Source organism: Falco naumanni, chromosome 10 (assembly GCF_017639655.2).
Source record: "Falco naumanni isolate bFalNau1 chromosome 10, bFalNau1.pat, whole genome shotgun sequence".
NCBI classification, from domain to species: domain Eukaryota; kingdom Metazoa; phylum Chordata; class Aves; order Falconiformes; family Falconidae; genus Falco; species Falco naumanni.
In genome coordinates, this window is record NC_054063.1 from 24,708,966 (window position 1) to 24,734,050 (window position 25,085).

General features: G+C 45.3%; 1 protein-coding gene across 2 annotated transcripts; it reads left to right on the forward strand.

Moving 5' to 3' along the window:
- CABLES2 (Cdk5 and Abl enzyme substrate 2) lies at positions 1-25,085 on the forward strand. Of its 2 annotated transcripts, XM_040608045.1 has the most exons (10): positions 1-575; positions 14,885-14,956; positions 15,149-15,241; positions 15,970-16,047; positions 17,519-17,627; positions 18,333-18,498; positions 19,251-19,354; positions 19,757-19,863; positions 21,197-21,401; positions 21,879-25,085. In XM_040608045.1, exons 1-10 carry the CDS (start codon positions 1-3, stop codon positions 22,017-22,019), a joined length of 1,650 nt encoding a protein of 549 aa, XP_040463979.1. In that variant the 3' UTR covers positions 22,020-25,085. The 2 variants fall into 2 exon arrangements, with proteins under 2 accessions (XP_040463979.1, XP_040463978.1); XM_040608044.1 differs by lacking the exon at positions 14,885-14,956.

The window sequence follows — 25,085 nt, forward strand, 5'->3', positions numbered from 1 at the left end:
ATGAGCGCGCGGGCTCCCGGCCGCGCTGCGCTCCCAGCGGCCCCGCCCGGGCGGCCGCGGCTCATTCGGAGAATGGCCGCAGCCACGGCGTGCGGCTCCCCGCCTCCCCGCGAGCAGCCGCCGCCGCGGAAGCGGGGGGACTCCCGGCGGCGGCAGGCCGCCCTCTTCTTCCTCAACAACATCTCCCTGGACGGCCGCCCGCCTTGCCCGCCCACCGAGAAGCCGCCGCCGCCCGCCGGCCCGGGCGAGGGGGAGGAAGCGGCGGCGGCGGAGCCGGCCGGAGCCCCCTCGCTGCTGCTGTCCCCGCCGCCCGCCTGCCATCCGCCGCCAGCCCCGCTGCCGCCCGGCGCGTCCCCGCTGGCCGGCGCCGCCGGAGCCAAGGGGGAGGCGGACCCACCCCGCGGGGGCATCTTCTTGCCGCAGCTGCTGCTGGGCGGCCCGCTCTGCCCGCCGCCCCCCGCGCCGCCCGCCCTGCCGGGGATGCTGGCGGCCGCCAAGCCGGGCGCCCCGGGGCTGCTCAGTCCCACGCAGAGCGCGGCGGGCGGCGGCTTCGCGCTGGAGGCGCAGCGGCAGAGGTGAGTGAGGGGACGGGGCGCGCCGGGCCCGCCTCCCCCCCCCCCCCCCCCCCCCCCGCCCGCCGGGCCGCCCTGACCCCGCGGGGCGTGGGAAGCGGCGGGACCCCCCGCGGGCCTTGGGAAGAGCCCGACTTTCCCAGGGCTCCCGGCCGGCCGCTGCGGGGGGGGGAGGGGGGCGCGGAGCATGGGAAGCGGCCTCCCCCCGGGGCGAGCGGTCGTGGGAGGGGGCAGGGGCCGTGCTGCCGCCGGCCCCGGGGGGGGGTGTCCCTACTCCGGGGCAGCCCCGGCGGGGGCGCGGCCGGGCAGCGCTGCCCGCTCGGGGGTGTGCGGCTCGGCCCCGGGGATGCGCGGCGCGCCCCGGCGTGCGAGAGTGCCGGGGTGGTGCGGAGCTGGGCGCTCGCCGGGGCTGCGGGACCCTGCACCCTGCCTCCCGCTTCTCGCTAGCGCCGTTTGCTGCTTCCAGAACAGCCGCGGAGCCCTTGCTGGGTCGGGCTTTTCCCCGCGCCGGGCGCTTGGAGCCGGCCCCGGGGAGGATGCGCTGCCCTTCACCGCGGCGGTGCCGCAGCCGTGCCATCGGCCTGACAGCGTTGGTTTTTCTAGGCGGCTGGAAGGCGGGCTCTTGCTCGCATCCTGAGGATCCGAGCTCTGAGGAATGCTTTTCAGGCCGTTTCTTGCATAAACAGCTTTGTAAAGTGAGCTGGCCCTGGGAGCCCGCAGGTAGGCAGGGCAGTATCAAAGGCTTGAAGTCTCCGTGGTCTTTATAGCGGCTTCCAGAGCTTTGTTAGCCAGCTGAAATAGAGATGTTGTCTGGGCTTGAAAGCTGGGGAGCTTTGCTAACGCACTTGCTGGGTGTTCCCTTGCAGTGTGTATCCTGCGATGGAGGTGTCCCATACCCTCTGGAAGATTTAAATCAGGAAATGTAAAGAGCAGTAGCAGTTTGTAAGTGTGGGAGTCTCTTGTATGTCATCCTTTCTGGGTTTTTTTCCAAGAAGGAAAAAACTTGGAACTGTCATTTACCACCCGTTGCTTTTCTTGAAATGGAAAAGACCTTTCTTTCCTTGCTTCTTGGAGAAGTTGAAGCCTGGCATGCTAGCTGGGTGCCCGGTGAGCAGAGATCACGCTGTCATACGCCACTGTCAAGCAGGGGAGCCTGGAGTGTGGCTGTGGCACAACTCCTTCCCACCGCTCCGGGCCACAAAAGCCAGCACACTATTTGCTGTGCAATTTCATTTCATTGCTTTCATGTTGTAGGTAAAGCTCTTGAGGGCAGGTTTTGCATCAAGAGCTTTACACACAGAGTTACCTTTGTGGGTGTGCTGTTCGGTGTGTCCGTGCGTACCGAGCTCCAGACTGAGTTTGCATAAATTATTTGATCCTTCCTTTTCCCATGCCAAGTTGATAGGACACTAAGAAAATATTCCTAGGATCTTCTCATTAGATGTCTTTTCTGCCTCCTTCCTTGGCATCTGATTTTAGATGGTTATGTTCCACTACAGTAATTCTAATCAATCCACCTGGAAAGAATGATAAATCACAAATAAAAGGTAGAAGAAAATGCGAGGAGGTAATCGAGGGAATGAAAGGGCTTCTGTCTGAGTAACAACAAAAAGGCTGTGATTTTTTTCAGCTTGGAAGAAATGGTTGAAAGGGTGATTGTGTTGCGTTAATCATTTTGTGTACTACTTATGAGGGTGATCTGGAGTGGGAGTTCATCTATTTTTTGCCTTTAAAGAAGAAAAGAGTGAGTGGAGAACATCCACTGAAACTATCAGGCCGAAGATCCACATCTTTACATGGAGACACATGTCTTTTGTCAGAAGGACAGTTTAGCGCTGGCTCTGGGGGTGTTAGGGCCCATGTATCTCCTTCCAGTCATGCTGGGCACAGGAGGGGGTGAGATGGACCGTCCTTCTGGAATTAATTTCACCTGTTACTTTCAGAGTGAGGGACCTGGAGCACTTTGTATTTTCACTGGATAGTTCCATGGTTTGCTCAGACAGAGCATCCTCTTGTTACAAATACATGAGGAGTGATTCAGGGACTCTTTTTTTTTTTTTTCCTGCAGGACAGCGGTGGTTGTGCTGCTTCCCCTTCTGTGTTAGGTGAGCTGTTGGCAAGGTAAGGTTCAGAAATGAACGAACAATGACAACATAGGTTTCCTTTTAATGGGACTCTGGAATCTGCGTATTGTTTTGCCATAGAGTTATGTTGCTACCCTGGGTAGCATAACTGCGTGCATCATGCAAATATACAGGCTTGTGAGGCCAGCAGAGGAAAGGAGGAGGTGGAATCTGCGCCACGACCCTGGACATCTAATCTTTGGTGCCCACTTAAGGCAGCTGCTCTCCTCAGAGTCCTTTTTTAGTCACTGTCGAGAGCTGCTTTGAGTTGCCCTTGGTGGAGCCTCCCCGAAATGCACTGGGAGCACAGGCTGAAGGGTCTCCAGATCGGCTTTGTCCATGTTCGCTGACCAGTGCCGCTGCGGTCCTGTGCCGTGCCTGGGGGTTTCATCGCGCTGGGGCTTGCCCCATCCATGGAGATCACTTTATCTACAACTGGCAGTTTCACTGGGCAGAGTTTTATTACAAAACTTGATCTTGTTTGACTTGATTGAGAAGTTGCAAGAAGCTGATGAGACCAGCGTAGCTCAGGGCAGGTTGTGGCGGCACCTCTGCTAAAGCTGGTGATTTATTAGCAGGTCTTCAGTACAGCCCTAGGAATGAGTGACCGGGTCAGCTGATGGAATGTGGAGTTTGCTGGAGTTGCTCGGTAGCTGTCAGGTCCTTTAGGATGGAAACTTAAGCAGCGCACGCTCCCTCGGAGGCACCGTTCAGTCTGGATGCTTGGTTTCATTGTGCTGCCTGCTGAGCATGATAAACTTGATGACTTTAACCTTCCACTTTTGTTTTTCTAAGGAATCTTCTGTTTACAGGATCCTAAATTACAATGCTGTGTTATACTAGCTTGCTTAATCTGCTTGCCATCCCTCCTGCCTTCTCCTTTTCCATCTTCTCTGTTCTTTTGTTCTTTCAAAGAACAAGCCTCACAGAAAGCAGTGGCAGGATGCAGCAAACAGCGAACAAATCAGCATTCACAGATACTTTTTTTTTTAAATGAATTTCTGCAGCTGGGTCTGAAACTGGCAGAGCTTTCTGGGGAAACACAGATAACAGCGCCCTGAAAATAGCCAGGTTATGAAAGCATGAAGAACGGGAACAACAACCCTGAATGTCAGTGTTTGTTTTGCTTCTGAGGGTTCGGTCTAATTTAATGTAAAGCAGCTGGTTTTGCCATCTACTTGCTGCATTTTTTCTGGGCTTAAGAATAAATACAGAAATTTAATTATTTGCAACTGATGCTTTAATGTCCTTGGTGTTTAGCGGTCAGGGAGCCGAACTGAATGTTCGTGGTTGCTGATGAATCAGAAATGACTGAGCTAATTTAGGTAAATTTAAAGGTGGGAGTTCAAACAGCAGTTGATAACAGCAGCCCTTTGGACCAACTCTACTTTAAAGTGTTAATTGGATGCTGGATTGTTGCCATTGGTGTGATCAAATTAGTTCTTTGGCTGGAAGGGCAGAAATACTTAGTCAGGTTTTTATGCTTATGATGGAAAAAAACCCAAAAAAACCCCAAACCACCAACTCTGCTAATAAACAGATTTTGTTAAGATGTATGAAATATAATGCTTAAAAGTCTTAGTTTTGATTTTGAGCCTTATTTGTAATAACCTGAGCACACATGGTGCTTTTCAGGAAGCAGCAAGATCTGTCAGGGCTGGCAAGCTTTGACCTTTCAGGGGTGAGCAGCAGACTGGGGTGTGCTGCTTGGGGCTGAAAATGAACATGTGCTAAATCTGAACTTTAATCTTTCAGTTGATTTTTTTAATAAGGCTGCAGTTTCCTCCTTGGCAAGCACAGTTTGTTTCGGCAGCTTTCTCTCATCTTTGCAACTGCAGGTGAATTGCATGTGTCCAATATTAAATGCTTATAATTGATAGCTGCCTGTAGTATTTGTTATCTAACATTCCCAGCCAGGTATATTAATCAGAAGCAGTAAATTGGACGCCTGGCAGGAAACTCGGAGATTAGAAAATCCAGGTACTTGTATCCTGTGAATGGGTCTGGGTCAGGCAATCCTAGACACTTTTAACACTGAGATTATTTGACTTTTTGATTTAAAAGAGTCCAGAGGCTTTTAAAGTAACTTTGCTCTCAGGCAGGAGTAGTCTGTACAGAAACTGTACTCACAGCTGATTTTATCTGTGGACAGATTGTGTAGCTTTTCAAAGGAATGGCGCAGGAGCCCTGGCAGCGGGGTCTGAGATGCTATGGAAAATGGGATGCTCTGAAAGCGCTGTTGCCACCTTTCTTTTTCCTTCCTGCCAGCATGAGGGTGGTTAGAATGTGTCTTACTTCAAGTCAGCAAGTCATCAGTTGAGAGGGGAATATGGTACCAAATTATATGTAAAAAGCTGGATGGCTTAACTTCGGGGAGGAGTTGGTGGGGCCCCCTTTTAGACCTCCAGTAAGCAAGTCCTGTAGGAGTGTTACAGCTGGAGCTTCCTTATCCCGGCGCTCCTCCACTGTGGACTTGAATGTGCTGCCAGAACCTTACACAGCAGTACAGCATTCATGGCTCTTTTCTAATATTTTACTTGTGAGATTTGCTTTACAAGCTTCCTTTGAGTTAGAAAAAATATTGCAAGCTTTATTGAACCATTATTTTCAAATGTAACCCTTGACTCTGAAGACTGCAGGATCTTGGTGTACTGACTTAAAACGTTGTTTCTTTGATTCACAGTCTAAAATAATTAGCTCCTCTCTCCTCCTTGCCTTCCCCCAGATCTCAGTTGGTGAACAAGTGCCTCCTCCTCAGTCTGAGCACTCGGAGCTCCCAGAGCTCATGCTGAGCAGCAGCTGGGTGCTGTGGGTGTCAGTGAAAAGGATGTGTTTAGGTTGTTGGTGCTCCTTAACATGACTTTGCTTAGTCCTGAAGTCCTTGATAATTGCGAAGATGTGGGCTGCTCAAACTTGTATCTGCTTTGCCAGCCGGCTGATGGCCACCTAGCCTGGCTGTGGGTGAAGCTTCTTCATCGGGGCTGCTGTGTGCTCTCAGCACAGCGACTAAACCGGTTCAGGAGAGTTGCTAGTGGTGGTTCTTAGTTTTTTGCCATTTACTATCAACTGTGGGATGAGGCAGGGAGGGAAGGACCTCTGCTTTTTGTTTTAAAGAACAGTCCTGAACTACAGATGAGCTCTTCTGCTCTGGGTGTGGGTGTAGTTTGATTGCTTTGGAACAGGGGAAAGGTGGAGGGAGGGGAAGTGACTTTCACAATATTATCTTAATTTTTTTTTCCTGCAGTATGTTTTTTCATTATATTAAATCTTGGGAATCTGGAAGACTTGACTTTTCAGCTGTCCTGTGTTCCTCCTTTTTTTCCATCTGTCAACCAGTTCAAGCTGTGAGGCTGTCAGGCTGAGTGGGCTTGAAGATGCTTTTGAGCCTTCTTTTGAAGATTGCTCTGAAGTCTTCTGGCTCTGTAGTTCGAGTTTTAAAATGTACAGTTTGATGTGCGCACGAGCGTCATGAAATTTGGATTCTTTGACGAACACGAGGTATGGTTGATAAAGCAGGTGACTGCAGATGGAGGGTGCTCAGCTAAAGCTGTTCTGTGTCCTGATTTCAGCTGGGACAGAGTCAATTTTCTTTCCTGTAGCTGGTACAAGGCTGTATTTTGGATTTGGTGTGAGAATAATGTTGATAACACACTGATGTTTTAGTTGTTGCTACGTAATGATTATATTAAGTCAAGGGCTTTGCAGTTTCTCAGGCCCTGCCAGCGAGAGGGCTGGAGGGGCACAAGAAGTTGGGAGGGGACACAGCTGGGACAGCTGACCTGAACTGTCCAAAGGGATATTCCATACCATGGGATGTCATGCTCAGTATATAAACTGCGGGAAGGAGGAGGAAGGCGGGGACATTTGGAGCGATGGCGTTTGTCTTCCCAAGTAACCACCACACGTGCTGGGGCCCTGCTGCCCTGGGGATGGCTGAGCACCTGCCTGCCCGTGGGAAGTGGTGAATGAATTCCTTGTTTTGCTTTGCTTGTGCACTGCTTTTGCTTTAGCTATTCAGCTGTCTTTATCTCAACCCACAAGTTTTTCTCGCTCTTGCCCTTCCAAGTCTCTCCTCCATCTCACTGGGGGGAGCGAGCGCTGCGTGGTGCTGAGCTGCCGCTGGGGTTAAGCCACGATGCTGTGTCATGCTGGCTCTTCAAATGCAGAGCTTTAAACTTCAAACCTTTGGTTTATAGCTGTTGTGTATATAACTTACTGTAAATTAATTACAGTTTAATCTCTGGAAAAAAGTGTTAAATGAAGAACCTTAAACTGGTCTCATAAGTGCAAGCAAAGCGTTTAACGAGGGAGCCCCTGATTCACAAGACCTACTGAGTCTTCGAAACAAAAAGCTTGCTGCCAGCTGACCCTGAGCCCGGCAGCCCTTCCCAAGGGAGCTCTGGACACCCTGACCCTGTGCAGCCACCTTCCCCAGGGAATGCTCCTTTTGTGCCAGGGGTACCCAAGCTCAGCATTGCCTGCAGCCTGCCTCGGAGCTGGATAGCCGTTTGGTTTGCTAGCCAGCCACAGCATGGGCTGAACTGCTGCCGGTCAAAGCCTCTTGCTCGACAGCATGGGCACATTTATACTTGCTCTGTTGTGGCTGCTGCAATTCAAGCATAGAATTTTGCCCTGGTGAGGCTACAACTTCTTGATTGTGGGTTGGAGGGGATGACTGGTGGTGCAGTGGGAAGAACCAAGTGCCCATAAAAACACTTGGGAGACCTCTCTAAATTTTCTTTGACTGGGTTTCTTCCAGTCACCTGTTTTGAATTTTCTTCTCCTTCCCAGTTAAAAGCTTCTTTCTTTTTTTTTTTTTTTTTTTTTTTCCCCTACTTGAGAGTTTTATTATGTTGAAGGCTTTTACTTTCACAAGGCACATGATGAAATGACAGCATCGTCTCTCAGGGAGGTGCCTGAATATTTTTAGCATAATGCCCACAGTGTCATGAAGGACACAATTTACATTTCACTTGCCTGTTTTGGTCAGCAGTTCAGTGCTTAGTGAGCAGAGCACAGAGGTTGGTGAGCTAGGAACACCTCCAGAAACTGGTAGAAGTACGGAGGAATACAGTTACCGGTTCGTCCTGGCCAGCACATCCAGTTTGCTTTGTGAGAAGCAGCAGGGATTTTAGGAGTGGACTTCAGAAATGGGCTCTGGGCACAGCAAACCTTAATCTGGTTTGGTGGTTCTGGTGCAGCAGATGGCTTTCATGGCGCTTACTGGAAGGCACTGTTTTATCCTTGGATTGTCTAAACACCCTTAGCATCAAAATGATGTGATTTATGAAATGCGGCGAACACAAAGCTTGTTTCCTAGTAGCATTAACTCTTAATCATATGTGGTAGTGAATCAGCAGTGAAGTAGCAGCCGCTGTGAAGAGTGTCTTAACTTCCCTTGTTTGTATTTAAAACTCTCCAGGCTTAGTGAGCTTCCCGCTTACTCTGCCTCCACCTCCGTTCAAATTACACTTCGTTTCTGTTCCTTCTCGCCTGTCCCGTGGGCTGCGTGACGCATTCTTTCCCTTGAGCGTGGCTTTGCTGGTGTTTGAGGAGTGCGGGGTTTTCTCCTGGCATTTGGGACCCGCAGGAGAGCCCCTGGTGCCCCGTCAGCTTTGCAAACAAACCCTCAATAAGAACAGAAAGGTGAAGGAATTGGACCCTCTCCCTTGTCCTGAGGTTTCAGAGGGACCTGCTCTGAAGCATAATTGTACTTTGCAAGCTCATGTTGGGTTTACTCTTTAAAATGAGGATTACTGGAGGAATAACTTAAATTAGCCTGACTGTGAGGCTTGTGTTTATTGTCTGGCAGTCTGATAGTTAAATAAGTGTCAGAACAAGCTCCTGGGGCAGTGGTCTGCAGTCCAAAATACACGTTTGTGGTGCCATAAAACAGTGAGTAGCTGACTTTGCAAAGGAGTGCTTGGGTGTATGATTCCTGGCGGCTCTGCAGGGTGTCTTCTCTGCTGCTGCCTCTCACTGAACATCAGAGCTGAAACTGTTTAGCCGTGAAAATGGTGCTGGGCACATCGTGGCGTAGTCTTCATTAAAGTAATTTGTTTTGCCAAATACGTGGTTTTGACAGTGATGCATTAGATATGTGGTCTCTGACTACTTTTGGCTTTAATTACTGAAAACTTGTTGCTGCTGGTGAGCTGTACTCAATCTGCTTGTGAGTAGGAAACTCATTAATGTAAGCGCTGAGGGTGGTAAGGCAGGGGACACTGACATGAGGGCAGTGATGCTCACGCTTGTACACTCTGGAATGCAAGCCTGAAAACGGGGAATGCCTCCTGAGCTGCATAAGTAATGGCAGTTGTGAAAAAGTCAGATTAAAAACTGGAACTGGTTTTCTTAATCCCTTGGTGCCAGTATTTTACCTAGTCAAACCAAAGACACAGTTCATATCTGGTGGCTGGCTTGCCTGTAAGGAAGGAAAATGATGCAGCTTAATCTTTAAGGTATGTCTTGATAAAACAAATCTGACAGGTATGCCTTCCTATCAAAAACAGTATTTGAGATCTGGATTTCTTTTGTAAATTGCCTTTGACAGTTGTTACTAAGCTAGCGCTTCCAAAAACGAATAAATGTTTTTTTTGTCCTTGTTACATTAATAACTTGGTCCCTTGACAGCTGTGATGATACTGAGGTCCGTGAAGAACCTTACAAAGGGACATCCATATTAAAATAAAACTCTTTCAAGTGAGAAATAGGAAACCAGATTCTATTAGCCCCTAATTTAAAACAGTAATTAAAAATCCTTGCCCTCCCCCATTCCTCCCCTCTATTGGCAGTACGGGTGGCTAAAGAGCAGCAGAGGATAGAAGCCTTGCCACTAATTTTAGCCCAGTGCCTGGGGCTGTGTGCCTGGGTGGCTGCGCGGCAGCATCCTTCCCCCAGCAGAAGGGTGATGCATGGATGCAACTCCATTTGCAACAAATCTGCCCTGCCAGTCCCTTTGGCTGGAGGAGGCCTCAAGTCCTGTTCCTGCCTGGCTTTTGTAGCATCTTTGAGCACTCGTGTTGCCGGGCTTGGTGGTCCTGGAAGTGCTGAGGATAAGAAGTCACAGCAGAAGGTGAACTCAAGGTGCTGTGTTGGTGGAAGCAGCTGAATGCTGACTGCACTGTGACTGTGTGACTGGCTCGGTGCAAACCTGTCCGTGTGAAAGGTGGGGGTTAATTGGGATGAGGGGAGAATACCAGTAATGTCTGACTTAACCCTTCAGGAAGGAGCGAGACCAGCTGGTCTGTTCACCAGCTGTGGCAGAAATGCAGGAACCAAAAGGACAAAACAAACTTCAAAATGGCCAAATGGCAGCTGCACGCAGCAGCTTAAGTAAGATCATTGACCGCTGCAAGGCCCAATATTAGGGGTTAAAATAAGATTCATGAGGGCTGTTTGTTTCCGAGCCTGGGAGTGCTGAGCAGGGGCGCAGGTGCCCAGAGGGCTGCCCCACTGTCCCTTAGGGGACACAGCGGCTCAGGAGCAGGTGTGGAAGAGGCTTGCCTGTGCCTAAAGCCATGCCTGATATTACAGCAGTAGTACCTCTTTTGCATTCAACTTGTTCAACTATAATGTCTACTAAAGAATGGTTACCTTGGACACTTCCAACTACAGCAGCATCCTGAAGCTTTACCCCTGTCCCCTTGGGTGTCTGCAAGTGGGAAGGTGGAAAATCCTCCTGGCCAGCCATTGGAAAGGTTGCTGCTCTTTAATCTGGAGCTGTGACTTAACCAGCTTTTTCCTTTCAATTCCTAAGACGGGACATGTAGGGATTACCAGTGCTATACATAGACTGCTCTTGGCTGTGTCCTGTTTTGCTGGGAACACTTAAGAGCTGTGTCAACCTCGGGGCTGGGGATCCCACGTGCTGCCTGCCTGTTCACCCTCTGCAGGGGGTTTCTCTGCCAGCACTCGGAGGGACAGTGGCAGGACCACAGAGGACAGCTCTGTAGCTGGATGTGCTCAGGAGCTGGGTTTCCTCAGTGGGAAGGCCATCAGAAAGGATAAATGTGTGTGCTGGCTGCTGCTTCCCAGGTGGGAGTCAAAATGCAGCTCTGAACATAATTTGTTGCGTTTTTATCTAAATACAAGATTTTTCTGTGGGCCTTTAAGTGCATGTTTAGCTCATTGGGGATTCGGCAGCGTGTTGGATTGTGTGTGTCCATGTGTGCTCGTGGAGATAACAAGCCAAGGCGTAATCCAGAATTCCTCTGTTTGATAGCCCCTTATCTCTGAGCATGTGCTGCGTGGTTTTCTCTCTTGCTGGGTCCCCTCAGAGGTGCTGGTTGTGTAAACACAGTTGCTGGTTTAAATGTTTAAGTTTGGGGAGGGTCCTGCTTTATTGGCTCCTGAAATGGGGGGGGGGGGGGGGGGGGAAGCGCCCAAAAGTGAGCTCCAGGCCAAGGACATAAAGCAGGCAAACCCCCTCTGTAGCTTGTCAAGGAAATGGCTGGTGGTGGCACACAGGCATGTTTGAACTTTTGTTAGGATACTGGTGAAATTACATCCTGCTCCATAGAACTCATTAACATTTTAATATTGGGTACTCTGATTTCTTATTGTCAGGTAGCATGTCCGTAAGGGTGTGTGTAAGGTACCCGCAGTGCACTTACAGATGTTGGTATTCTGGTTTAGTATTTAGGCTGCATTTGGAAACAAATGTTGTGTGTAAACTACTTAAAATCCTTTGCATTCCAGTGGATCAGAGCAGGAGCAAGAAGTGTTATCCTCAGTGAAGCTGCTTAGCACAGGATATGTGACTTGGCATTTTTTCACCAGAGCTAGCAGCCGCTGGAGCAATGCTGTGTAGCCTGTTGTTGAAGCATGGATTGGCTGCGCTCAAACTAAAGCAAGTGAGTGTGTGAATATATATATTTATATGTATATAAAAAATAAGTGGAGACTGCTCAGTGTTAAATCTTGTAGCATACTCCCAAGTACTGCACTACCTAATAAAGTTCTGTGTGTTAGTAGTAGTAAAGAATCTTAGCCACTGTTGGATGGCAGTGAGCGAGTTGTGTTGCTGTAAAAAGTTGGCTTGAGCCTACAAGCTGTTGCAGGCACTCTGACTGGGTTAGTGAGACCTTTTTACGTACACCCTGTTTTGAGATTTGAGGGGTAGCATCTTGCTTAGCAACTGGGATTCCTCCAAGGTGACAGCTTCACTTGAGGACCGAAAATATTTACAAGCATAGCTAAAAATGAAGTTTCCTGTTGGCAGAGTGGGGATGAGTCATTGTGGTTTTGAGTCAAGGGGCAGGATCTTCCCTTCGCAGCAGCAGGTTGTTGCTTCCAGATACGTACGTAGAGCAGCCGGTTCGGGTGTTTGTCGCTTGTGTTCCCGTTACTGAGAAAAGGCGGTGGTGTCCAGAAGGTGTAATGCTCTGGGTGGCTCTTCACCACGGAGACACTGCCTTGATGCTGCGGGCAGTTGCATCCACAGCACCGTGGCATTACTAGTGAGGGTCTAACTGTGTCTCTCCCAATCTGTCCAGTTACTTACACCAGTGTTCTCTTACAGTTCTCTTATGTGGTTTCTTAGTACCAGTGCCTGTTTTCCCGTTGCTCCCCACACGTGGTGTCTTTCTGTCTGCATCCAGCTAGGTTTCCCCCAGGAGGGGTGGAAGACTGGGGGTGTCCCACATCCTGATGATCCTGCAGGTAACACCTGTGTTCATGGAGGTTTGAGATTCAGCTCCACGTTTCACGAAGGGTTTTATTTTACAAAGGGTTTTTTATTACAGGTTGGATGCCAGAATAGACAAAAGAACCATGTGTATATGAAAGCGTTAAATGTTCCTGTGCAGTTCTCGTTGAAAAGAAGAAAAAAAAAATTTAAAACTGAAATGCTGGTGAAGGGTGTTGAAGCTGTGCCAGGAATGTTCTCCAGTAGCACCCTTAATAGCGGTTGATTTGTGGGAGGCAGTCTCTAGCAATACCGAAGGTGTTAGTCCAGTGGGAGGATTTACCCCTCTTGTGTTTTCAGAAAGGGAGACTAATTTTTCATCCTCCTACCTGTTTGAATTGTGGTCTCTTTTTTTCTTTTAAGAATGCCAGAAAAGCACTGCTAAGAATCTGAAGACAATTTCCTTCTAGCGGGAAAAATAAAGTTTCATGTGGGAGTAGATATTATTACAATTTCACAGAGAAAGGGCACTAATTATATTTCGTTAAGGAGATTGTAACCAGACTTCGGGAAGAAGAACATTCATTAGTTTGATACTTGTTCTCTTTACATACTTGACAATACAGAGAAAATGTTGACTTGTTTCTCGTGAACTTGTAGTGAGGAATGAGGAACTAAGCGGGTGTCAGGAATATTTAAGATTGAAGTGTCGTTGTGCAAAACCTCTAGATAATCATTGGTATGTACAGCTACAGGAGTAACTTCATAGACCTTATTGCAGAGGCTTGCCTGCAGATCATCCATTTTAAGTAACAGTTATGTCAATATATGTGGAAAAATAACCAGAACACCATCTTTTCTGAAGTGTATTCCTGGTATAGCTTGACACAACAGAGGCAGATGCTCCTGTTGCTGATAATCTGCTTGTTGTGGAAATCTGTAATTTTCTAGCAAGTCCTGTGCGTCGACGATGCTGCCCATAAGGGCAATGTGCCGTGCGGAGGGGAACTGCCACGTCTGGCTGGCACAGTTCTTGGCAGGCAGCTCAGGCAGTAGCTCCAAGTAGCTCGGAAGAGAAGAAATAACTTGCAAGGCGGCAGAAGAGAGGTGAAAGCACCTGGTTTGTCACTCAGCAGTTTGCATTTCTAAACACTGGGTTTAAGAAAAAGCAGGCAGATTTTGTGTGTGGAACTCTGGTATATCTCTTTTGTAGCAAATACTGTGGTTTGGTTTCTTACCCGGCTCAGGCTGGAGAGGAGAACCGGCAGAGTCGGTGGGATTAGCAGATTGCCCAGCTGTTTCAGAATCTTGAAGTGCTGGGCTTCAAGACCAGCCTTAATCCCAAGTAGCTTATTTTGATCTTTAACTTGAATCACCTGAAGCTACAAGCTTTGCTGTGTAAAAACTCTGCCATAGCTGGGAACAATTAATAAATCCCATTTTTTCTTGGCCTTGCTCCACCCTTTGCAGCCACCCAAAGTTCCATGCTTTTGCTTTGGTGTTGGATGTTTACTTCCAGGCATGAGAGCCCGAGCAGTTTGCTGATGGATGCCAGGGCTCTGATGCAGTTTAAACTCTTGAATTTTTTCCAAAAGCACATCCCATCAAGCCAGAGGCATGCAGCTTTCCTCTGGTATGCTGCTTCCACATTGACTTTCATGGCAGCATTTTCCATTAGTTGAGTTACTATGTTGCTTTGGAAGAAAACCTTGGACTTGCATGCATGTGGCTTGTGCTAAAAATGTAGCACAATGTATGCTTAAACAAAAGCAGAAAATACGGAATCTGATAGTTGTGGTGTCAGTGTTTCGCTGGTGGCAGTTGAATCACAGCGCATTGTTCCTATGGAAATTGCAGTCATAGTTTCACAATTCGTTTGTAAATCTCTACCAACAAAGAAAGACTTTGACAATAGTAATGTGTCTTACTTTGGCAAAGTCTATTATTTTTTGCTTAAATGTAATATCCTATTACGGTTACACTAGGCTCACATGATTCCTACTATTATTCTCCTTGCATCTTCCATTCTAGGATTTCACATGGGTACCGAATACTCTTTGCTTCCTCTAATAACCCTCTCTATTGTTTTCTGGAGAGATCTGTCAATTTTATTGAGCTGCTGTCATAGCTGGAGACAACTGTGTTCTGGATTGAGCATACACACAGATGTTCAGTCATCATACAGATATACCATATCTGTCCATAGACTGACATAAAATTACTTATTCCTTTGTCTTGATGATACCTCTTGTAAGATTTTAAAGGAGTATTTGGAAGCTTTTTAGGTGTTTAACTTATAGGCAAGTGTTCTTATGTGTTGAAGGTAGTGAATGCTTTTGTTAATAAGTTGGTATAAATGTGTATTTTGAGGGCCCTAGAGGGGGAGACAAGTTCTTGGCCTTTTTAGGAACTTCAAATGCTTAATTAAGCAACCTTCCACAAAAAAAATAATCAAAAAACCCTGCTATTTGTCCTAAGAACTCATAGATCTGTTGCAGTTCATAAACTCGGAGGCCATGAACTAATATTGTTCACTCTTCGTGGTGTTGTACATTTTACAGAAGGCGTTTTATCTCCCAGCGCTGCTCTCTAGACTTTTTAGAAGACATAGTGGAATATGCCAGTGTACGAAGGTACTTTTTTCAAAAGCAGCATTAACCTCAACTCGTTGCATGCAGTCCTCTCCTCCCTCCACCCTCTTCCACGCCAATATCTGGGGTCCTGCATGCTAGTGCTGCCATCTGATCATATAACTGGCACGACTTCTTTTCAGAGCACTTAACAGGTTTTGGTTTGTGTTTTTGTTTGTTTTTTTTTAATTGCAGAACCAAGCATATATCTGGGTCTCCAAGACATAAAAGTTTGAAGAAGATGCACTTCATCAAGAACATGAGGCAGTATGACACCAAGAACAGCAGGTAACTTCTGGAGAACAAGGTGCCCCCTGTACTGGGGTGAAATAGGGGGTGCTCAGAAGCAGACTCCACTTCGATGCAATTAGCCACTTAATATCAGTGAGAATAAGGCGATGTCCTTGGGGTCTGGTTAGTTTTATGCATACTTCTGTCAAAGGAGGTAGGTGCTCACATCTGCTACATCTGCAGCAGTATTCTGATAGTTCTGCCATCCTACTGTGAGGAGGTTCAGTCACTCTCTTCTGACGCCCTCCTTGTCTCTAGCACGCAGAGAGGTCAGAGCTGAGGAGGATTTAAGGAGAATGGCTTGGCTTAGCCAAATTCTTGGCTCTGAGCAGAAGAGAAGGGGGAGGCTGCCTTCATGTTTATTATTAGTAGAGGTGTGAGACTTCATCTAAATGTAAAATACAATCTATGTCTTTTCACAAAGCTTACGTAAAAATTACATAAATATAGCTATCTATTTTTAAAGACTAGGATTGCCTTTGAGGAGCTCCCAAGGTGCTGGCAGTTACTGGGTGCTGGGTTTCGCTATAGAGCTTGGTCCTAAAGACCTACAGGTCATAATGAGACCTTTGCTTTTGTGCTCCTTCCTGAAAACACAAAATCGGTAGCAGTATCTGTGATTTGCAGAGCAATACACAAAGAGTCTGTGTTCCTGTTCCATAAAAAGCTGCTTTGTAACTTCTGAATTGTAATTTGTATCCTGATCTTTTCCCATCTCCTTACAGGATAGTGTTAATCTGTGCTAAACGAACACTGTGTGTGGCTTTTTCTATCCTACCTTACGGGGAGAGTTTACGGATCAGGTGAGACATCCTTAAGTGCTTTGTGAAATGCCTGGTTTGTTGTTTGCAAAAGATCTTTTTAAGTTACTGTGGTTGGTGTAAGCCTCCTGTTCTAAAGCAGGCGAACTTATTAAAACATACCATTTATGTGCAAGGACAAGAATCTGCTATCAGAGCAGTAAAATCAAACATTGCCACAATGTCAAAGTGTTTATTCAAACTCCAGGAGAAGAATAGGAGAAAAATAGACTTTGCATGGGTTTATTCACATTTTAAAGCACTCCAGTCCTGTGAAATCCCTGAAAACAACTCTGAATAAATGATGTCATTTGTTACTGTGTAGAACTCCCTTTACTCCTAAAGTGGTCAGAAATCAACAGTCTTCGGTGCAACAAACTTGTAGTGTCGGCAAAAAAGCACACAGAGCATCAGGGAAGGATGCTGCTGCCTTTACTTGGAAACCTTCAAGGCTTTATAGTGAAGTTAAACCTGAAGTCTAAGATGCTTTTCTGGTTTTCTACTCTAAGCCATGAATGTCACTGTTTGCAATCTAAGAAGAACAGAAACAGTTTAGACTGATTGAAACTGCTTTTTAGTGTTTGTACTACGCTTTTGTCTAGAACTCTCAATATGACCACTTACAAAAACCAAAACCTGCTAACTGGATTTCCCTGCATCTTTGCTCAGCCCCTTGTGGAGTCTAAGTTGATTCTGTGAAGGTCTGTGATCTACAAATGTACCATGGAAAATACTAATTTTATTCTAATCTACTCTGGCAAAACAATTGTGTTGTCACTTCTGTCCTGTACATAACTTATGGCCACAGGAAACGGATGTTTAGTGGTGGGAATTGTATTGTATGCAAATACACTTGCCATAAAAATAGGTGATGGGAAAATATTCTCTCATTTAATAGAAAAGCAGCAAGGTCACTAGAGCTATTTAAGTTTTCTGAGCACTGTGTCGTTCTGCTTCTAAGATGGCAACACGATTCTTCATGTGAAAGCTGCTTTTTTGCATTGGAATATAGAGGTGACAAAGCTGCATGCTGCCATCACTGAGGCAGAGTTCTGCTAGCAGCCTTAATTTTTAATTTGGGCTTGTGTGCACAGTAGTTGGAAAATTCCAATTGAAAGGCAAGTTTGTAATCCTGGAAAACCAGTAATATAAAACATGTTTGCTGTTAAATGTTTAGGGAGTAGTATGTTAGGAGTGGTGTGGTTTTATGCAGAAAGACCATGTTAAAGTTTACTTTTGATAGGTGTATTGGAACAGATTTGAGTTAAAGTGAGATTATATCTGTTTGGTTAATGAGCATTTTGACATTAAGAGAGTAGTTAAAAATCAACATTGTCTTGAGGGATTGCCCTGTTCCCACACAGGACAACTCTGATCTGGTGGTGTTGGCTGTAGCTAATGGAGGGACGTGGTGTTTACCTGGAAGCTGGGCTTGTCAGATTTTATACTAGCGCACTTTCTTATCTGCATTTAGTGATCTAAAAATGGAAGGACAGAAGCAGCGACATCCTTCTGGGGGAGTTTCAGTCTCCACTGAGATGGTGCTTGGCCTGGAAGGAGTAGAGCTGGGTGCTGATGGCAAGGTAAGGAAATACTTTCTCATTTTGTGTTTTTGGTTGGGTGTTGTGGTTTAGGGTTTTTTGGTGGTTTGGGTTTTTTTTTGGCGGGGTGGTTTGTCTCTCGATTTGTAATGCCAGTGAGCATTTGTAATACTACTGACCAAAACCGGTGACAGCAGGTGGGTGAGCTGGCTACTTTCACCCCAGAACCATCTCATGCTGGGGTAAATCACTTAATTTACGCCGTGCTTTGCCATCCATAAAGTGAGAGCTGAGACTTCTCAGAGCGGTGGAAGTTTAACTGCTCAGTTTGAAACATTTGGCTGGTGAAAATTCTCTTCTGAGGAAGTAGTTGAAGCCACTGATCGCTTCTGCCTCTGTTCCTGGAGAATTTATTTCACTCTGGTGTCTCAGACAACGTGAGTGATGTTTTGATAGAAATATGGGCAAAATTTATACCCTAGTTTATATACTGCCAGAATTTTATTGATGTGATTCTCCCCTCCTCTTCACCATCCCACCAAATCTTCTACAGTGCTTCTACACTGTTGTTGTGGAAGCAAGGTGTTCCTCATCCAACTTCACCCTTTCTTCCTGTCTCACCATTTCAAGGTCCCCACTCCCAAATACAAACTCCAGGGGAGTCTGAGCTGGAAAATGCTAGATGTTTGGAAATAAGCTCTTCAGTAAATTTTCCCCTGTAACTGCTACAACTTTGTCTCCTTCAAGGTTGTGTCCTATGCAAAATTCCTGTATCCGACCAATGCCCTAGTTGTTCGCAAAGCTGACGGCTATAGTGCTGTTCCCTCCTGTCGAGCTAGTGCTTCACGGAGTCTTCCTGGATCAAGATATAAACCTGTGACAGCAAAAACAATACCAGCAGGAACAGACATCGGTAAGGACAACCGCCAGCTTTGCCATCGCTTGTGTGCCTGGCAGAAAAGCATAAAAGGAATGTATTTCTTTGAAATAATTGCGAATGGTGAAGTGAATGGTGATGCGCTGCATCTGGAAGGAGACTGGTTTTAGCACAGCCTAGTAAATAAGGCTTGTTAATGAAGTATAATGATGAGCCTTAGGACTGAGACTGACACACATGACTTAGATCCTCCATATATCTGGCCTTGTTCTGTTCATGCAATTCAGAGTGCAAAGCTTCTCCCTGGAAATGTGAAGTTTTATATTATTCAACAAGAAACATCTGGTATACGTGGTTGCAGGTGGGCCTCTTGCCTTCTAGCACAGTAACAATGCATAAGCCGAAGAGTTTGTGACAAGAATCCCTTCTCTTGTGTTAAAGAGCAAACCTGACAACTCTGCTGCCTGTTAGAGTATAGGCAAAAGAATTGTCTTGTGCAGTTGTTTTCTGTGCATATTTGTGGATGACAAACTTAGTTTGCACTAAAGTGGTGCTTCAGGCACATGCTGCAGAAAGAGCTTCTGTGTTGCTGGTTGGTTTGTGCATTTTTTTTTCCCCAATCATTCTAATACCTGACTGGTGCATTTATGAAATGCACACGTGAGCATAGCTGCTCTGGGATCTCCCAACACTCCTGATGTTGGCTGTTTGAAAGCTTTTTTAAAGAGCAAACAGGCCATTTAAAGCTCTGTATCTTGTGGCCAAAAGTGCTTTCCTCCTTCCCTCAGGAAGTGAAGCTGGGGAAGCTGCAGAGTATGATCCAAATCTTCTGGATGATCCTCAGTGGCCCTGTGGAAAACATAAACGTGTTCTCATCTTTGCCTCTTACATGGTGAGTGACTGGCATACCTGAACAGAATGAGTGAGTGTCTTTAAGATTTTCCTATAAAGAACTTCATTGAGGAAGAAATCTTCCTCTAGGAAGAAGAAGTTGTGGCTTTTTGAGAATTGATCAGGAAAAGTACAAACAGTTGGGTTTGTACACTCAGCTTGTCAAGGACCAACCTGACATGCATCTCCATGTTGCCATTTGCTGCTTGTAACAGTTTGCTGACTGTTCTTTTAAGACTTTGTAGTTGAGATTCATCATGATCTGTTGCTTAGGACATTACAGAAATGTTAAATTGTGAATAATAAAACTCAGGCTTGCCTTTGCATTAGTGTCTTTGGAAGACTTGTTCGGCCATCAGTACTGTTTACAGAGAAATGATAAATTTTGCCTCTTGTATTTCAGACTACAGTCATAGAATATGTGAAGCCCTCAGACCTTAAAAAGGATATGAATGAAACCTTTAGAGAGAAGTTTCCTCATATCAAGTTGACATTGAGCAAAATCAGGAGGTAAGAAACAAGCACTGAATAATGAGAACATCTATGCTCTACAAGGCTGCCTTCATCTTCTACTTGTACGGAGCAAACAGTAGATCTATTAATAGTATATATGATTAAACACTAATCTCTTTTGCCAGTTGAGCTGACTGTAGGATGACAGCCCTGTACAGGAATGTTTAGGATGCTGGGAAGGGGTAACAGTTGGTTTTCATAGTTCCACCTTAAAAGGGTTTAATTTCACCAGCTGGGGTGTACTGACACTTAATAGCCAATTAACAGAAGCAGCATTAGCCTTGAAACAAATACTTGTAACCTGATTGTCTGGCAGTAGTGTAGCGTAGTCCCACTCTAACTGGATTGTCTTTTTAGACCCTCTGGCTATTTTCACCTTTCAATTACCAGGCTCACTGATGGCCATGGATTCTGACAAGATTCTGGGATAAAGAAGAGTGTTAGTTCTGGGGAGTCCTTTTTGAAGGCAGGACTATGCCATACAGAATTCCTAGTCTTCCAGAAAATGCATCTGGCTGTTCATCAGTGAGACGTCTTCAGATCAGTTGTACCTTCAGAGAGCTGTAATCTTACTGGTATTACACTTGAGCTAACGCAGTTAAGGCCCTCTGAAATAGCTGGCTTAAACACAGTTCTGCTGAATCACCAGGGTTATGTGTAACTCGGCTCCAAGTGGAAGGCTGGCTCAGGCAGGGTCTGTGTTCTGCCAGTGTCCTGCATACTCCTCTTTGTAACTGTCCCAAGCAGTGTGTTTGTGCAGAGATCTTCTTGCAGGTGTAGCATGGATGGCAGCCATGAGAGGTAGCATCCACCATAAAATCTGCCTTAATGCTGAAGTGATGGGCTGGCTGCTGTGGGAAGTGTGTAAACCAGTCTGCCTTCCCCTCAGACCTGATCCTTCCACAAGGTGTGTAGTAGACAGGTCTCTGTGCAGCAGCTGCTGTGGTCCGCACAGCTTTGGTGTGGTGTTCTGTAGGTCAGGGTGGTTCAGTCTTATGATGTGAATCACAAACCAGTTTGGGAGCCCAGAAGGAATCACACAGCGATAGCCTGTGTGTCAGGGAAGCAGCTAAGCTCCTGTGTGTATGGGCAGATGAGAACTGTGCTTCCACAGTAGATGTTTTCAGCCAGGTTAAATCAGTTTGAGCATCGGCTTCAGCTTGCTGCCAGCTGGACTTCACTCTAGGATAATAGTTACCATGGTTTTCCAGCTAGGATTCTTGCCCATATGCTCTTCTGAGTTCCCATGCTGTAGTGTTTCTAGAGCATTTCATTAAAGCCATTGTGTTTGAGAAGATGTCTTTGTGGTTTTTTTTCCCCCCATTCCCAGTTTAAAGCGAGAGATGCGGAACCTGAGTGAAGAGTGCAATCTGGAGCCAGTAACTGTCTCCATGGCATATGTTTACTTTGAGAAGCTCGTCCTCCAAGGCAAACTTAACAAACAGAACCGCAAACTGTGTGCTGGTGCTTGCGTTCTGCTTGCAGCCAAGATCAGCAGTGATCTCAGGAAACATGAAGTTAAACACCTTATAGATGTAAGTACTATGAAACTTGTTTCAGTGTGGTCAAAACCTCCTCTCTAGCTCAAAGAACAAGACAAAGACTAAAGCCAAGATTTTCAACAGTGCATGCCTGCATTTAAGAGCAGCTCTTTCAGTTTTATGTATCAAGGGCTCTCAGGATTGATATTTTTTTTAAAAAAAATATCATTAAAACTACCTGACTGATGCAGTCTAATGTCCTACTGATCCTACAGTGAGGTTGGTTTTCCACTTACTGTTTCTTAGACACACACATGTAACTTGTGTGGGTGTCACAGCTGGGCTGATAAGCTGGTTTACTTGTCTGCTCCGTGGCAACACTTTTTGATTCTGTAGGTACTGCTCAGGCCACACACTGCTGCCTTCTGTTTTATGATGACTTAATCTAGCAGTGCATTGGTATCTTGTGGATTAACTGATTCCTTCTCCCCTTTTCCTTCTTTTTTTTTTAATTTTTTATCACTGTCATAGAAACTAGAAGAGAGATTCAGATTCAACAGAAGAGATCTCATTGGTTTTGAATTCACCGTCCTTGTAGCTTTGGAACTGGCTCTCTATCTTCCTGAAAACCAAGTTTTACCTCATTACAGACGGCTCACACAGCAGTCTTAACCAAAGCGATGTCCCAGCTGACAGGCAGTGGCACTGGGGACCGCATCACTGAACACTGCAAGTGAACTTGCCACTGGCCTTTCTGTGCCGCTGTGTGCATCCTGCCATGGCTACAGCTAGTTTTGAAGTCTGTGGTGTGTTATTAAACTGTTGAGGTGTGCATTATGGACGCATATGCCAAGTCTGGGGGACGGTCTGAGAAGAGTTGTTGAACTTTGTTTTCTTTTGGACATGTAAAGCACAAATATTCACCAGTCAGCTGTCATGGCTACTTATTATTCCTTATTTATCTATTTGGTTTTACTAAAACTGTTCTTCCCGATGAAGAATACTATGGTATTGTTATTGGGTTTTATTGTTTGTTTTTTTAAAGCCTTTATTTTATTCCTTGAAGCTAAAGGAAGCATCACTTGCATTCCAGTGCACCATAAAATTCAGATGTTTCTAAGAATCTGCTCACATTTTTACATTCATGAAATGCATACTTTATTTTTTTAAAGGTGTGCCTAAAACTGGCTGGTCTGGTACCAGTGCTTTTTAAGTTAGTTATGTTATTTAGTGGGAAATCCTGAATTTGTATAGCCATCTGTTCTTTACCTGCATTGGCCTTGCATATAAGGAAAACAATTCCAGTATATCTGCACTAATGACACACAGGGCATCTATTCTCTGCTATACTATAGATTGGTAAGTATTGAAATTACTCTGTTCCAATTTAGTTAACTATTAATACCTTAAGAATATACTTTTTCTTTAAATAGGAAAGATTGTTTGAAAATCTGTCATGAAGTACCACATGTTGAACAAGGTAGCTGCAGCAAAGTGATTGCCATCCTAGTTCACTCCTCAGTGGAAGATGAGCGCTTGACTAAGAGCAATTTGCTGTCAAATGTATCATTTATGACTTTTCGTTTGTTTCACTGTTCTGTAGTCTGAAATAAGCACCTTTTCAGTACGACTGTATTATATATGGTCTTATGTGCTTTGAGCAAATACTTATGCCAGTAGAGTTACTGCTGTCAAACCAAGCCAATGACATGAAGCATGCTCAATATTTAAAATGCTACTTTTTTTTACTCTGTTCTTCCAAGCATTGCATCACTGTGATGGTCCTCATAAAAACTGGCACATCTGAACAGCCACTTAACGGCTGGTGCCCAGCAGCACTCTAATGCTTATGCAGAGGTTAAATAACTTCTCTGACCATTGGTTATTCCTTCATTTATTTATTTATTCTTTTTAATATCCAAGTTGGGAATGAACTCTCAATTATATGTGGGACCTTCTGTGATATTGGTTCTTGGGTTTATTTTCTGAAGCAATATTATGATACAAGTAACTGTGTCCATTTGCAAGGAACAAAACTGATGCTTGGCTGTTACGACTGAGAAATTTGTGATTTGTTTAACTCCTAAATGAAATACTAGGCCTCGTACTGAGGTAACGGACTTGCTATCTAATATGTAAAGTAATGTAAATTTCTGTTCCTTGTATTAAATGTTGGTCGTAGCCAAAAACAAAGCTGAATCTTTGCTTTTCAGCTGTGTTTTGTCTGAAGCTAATTTGGCTTCATTAGAATTGCAGCAAACTTTACTGGAGCCCCTTCCTCTTTAAGTAGGGCTCAAAATGTATTTTTCATATGTAATAATTACAGTGACTATCAGATCTTTTGTAACTGTGTTCAGCTGTATGTAGGTTCAAGGTATTTGTGTAAAATTTAATATGCTTGTGATTTATCTCTAACACAGAAGGACTTTCCAGTCTCCATAAGTGAGATTGTAGCTAATAAATTAAACAAGCTTGCCAGTTATCTTCCAAAAGGTTTAAGAAAAACTGCCTACTAGTTAAACTTTCTACTGAATATAACTGTCCTTGCATGTAAGAAATAGTGATGTACTAAACATCTAGTCTATAATGAGCCTTCAAATTAGTAACCCGTGGTGAAGACAATTGAAGTGGGCCACCACTTCCTGCAGTCATTAGGGGAGGGGACAGAGGCAGAACTGAGCAAAGAAATTGCTCGTGTGGTATCTCCAGAACTAGCAAAACACTCCGGTTGGCATGAATGAAATCAGAATATGGCTGGGAACTTCTTTTTTTAGTGTATAAAGAGTTTTCTCTCTTTATATAAGTAAGAGACTGTGAGAACAGAAAGTTAATTTTAAGGAAAAAAAAACCAAAACACAACCAAACCCGTACTTTGGTTTGCAGCACTTTGCAGTCTCTATTCAGTGGAAGTTTGGTTGCAGTGGGCATTTGGGCTGTAGTTATGCTCCCAGAATCTATGGTTTCACATCATAAAGGGCAAGCTTTTGTTTTGTCTTTCAAAAGAACAAATTAAGATAAGGAGCATTAAATTACAGAATGCTGAATGTTGTCTAAAGGTTGCTCTAGATGTTGGCTTGGGAACATGCAGTGTTCTTGAGCTTAGAAGCTGGGTGTGCAGGCCAAAAACAACGCGGTGGAGCCAATGTTGCACCATCATTTCTGGTAGAGTGTGGGGCCAGGGCCATCCAGAGGTGGAGTCTGTGGCTTGTACATCAGTGCCTCCGCTATGGCATCTGTGCAGAAAGTCCTTCTGCAGAGATATGGTAACTCATGTGTGTGTGTATATGTTGTTTTTTCAGTTTCGGGAGTGTAGCCTGCAGTCCTGTATGGGAATACTTATCTTTTCACCTAAAAGCTGCCACCATGTGGCAAAGGACTATTATTACATTATCCATTAATAAACTGAAAGTGGGACCCAAAATAATACGCGGATCTGCTGGCTTTACGTTTCCTCACAGTCCAGCTCCTCTTGCTCTGCAGGGAAAGGCTGGTTCAGGCCAAGCGGCCTAGCGCCGTGTGCCGCGTAGCGATGCTGCTGGGATGGCTCAGCACGGAGAACTCTCTTGATAAGAGGCTGTACATTTTTATGTAAACAATACAGTTTTGGTTTTGTCTTACTCCATTATTTAAAAGCGTGAGTTGTAGCCTGTTCGGTTTTGTTGTGGTTTTTTTTTTCACCATGAACTTGTAAAATTCAGATGCTGTGAAATAAAACCTGTTTTGGTACATGTTTTGTAA

Coding starts and splice junctions, on each gene's coding strand:
- CABLES2 (XM_040608045.1), top strand. CDS start 1: ATGAGCGCGCGGGCTCCCGGCCGCGCTGCGCTCCCAGCGGCCCCGCCC. Junction 17,628..18,332: donor AGCTGGGTGCTGATGGCAAG/GTAAGGAAATAC, acceptor GTCTCCTTCAAG/GTTGTGTCCTATGCAAAATT. Junction 19,355..19,756: donor TCATCTTTGCCTCTTACATG/GTGAGTGACTGG, acceptor CTTGTATTTCAG/ACTACAGTCATAGAATATGT.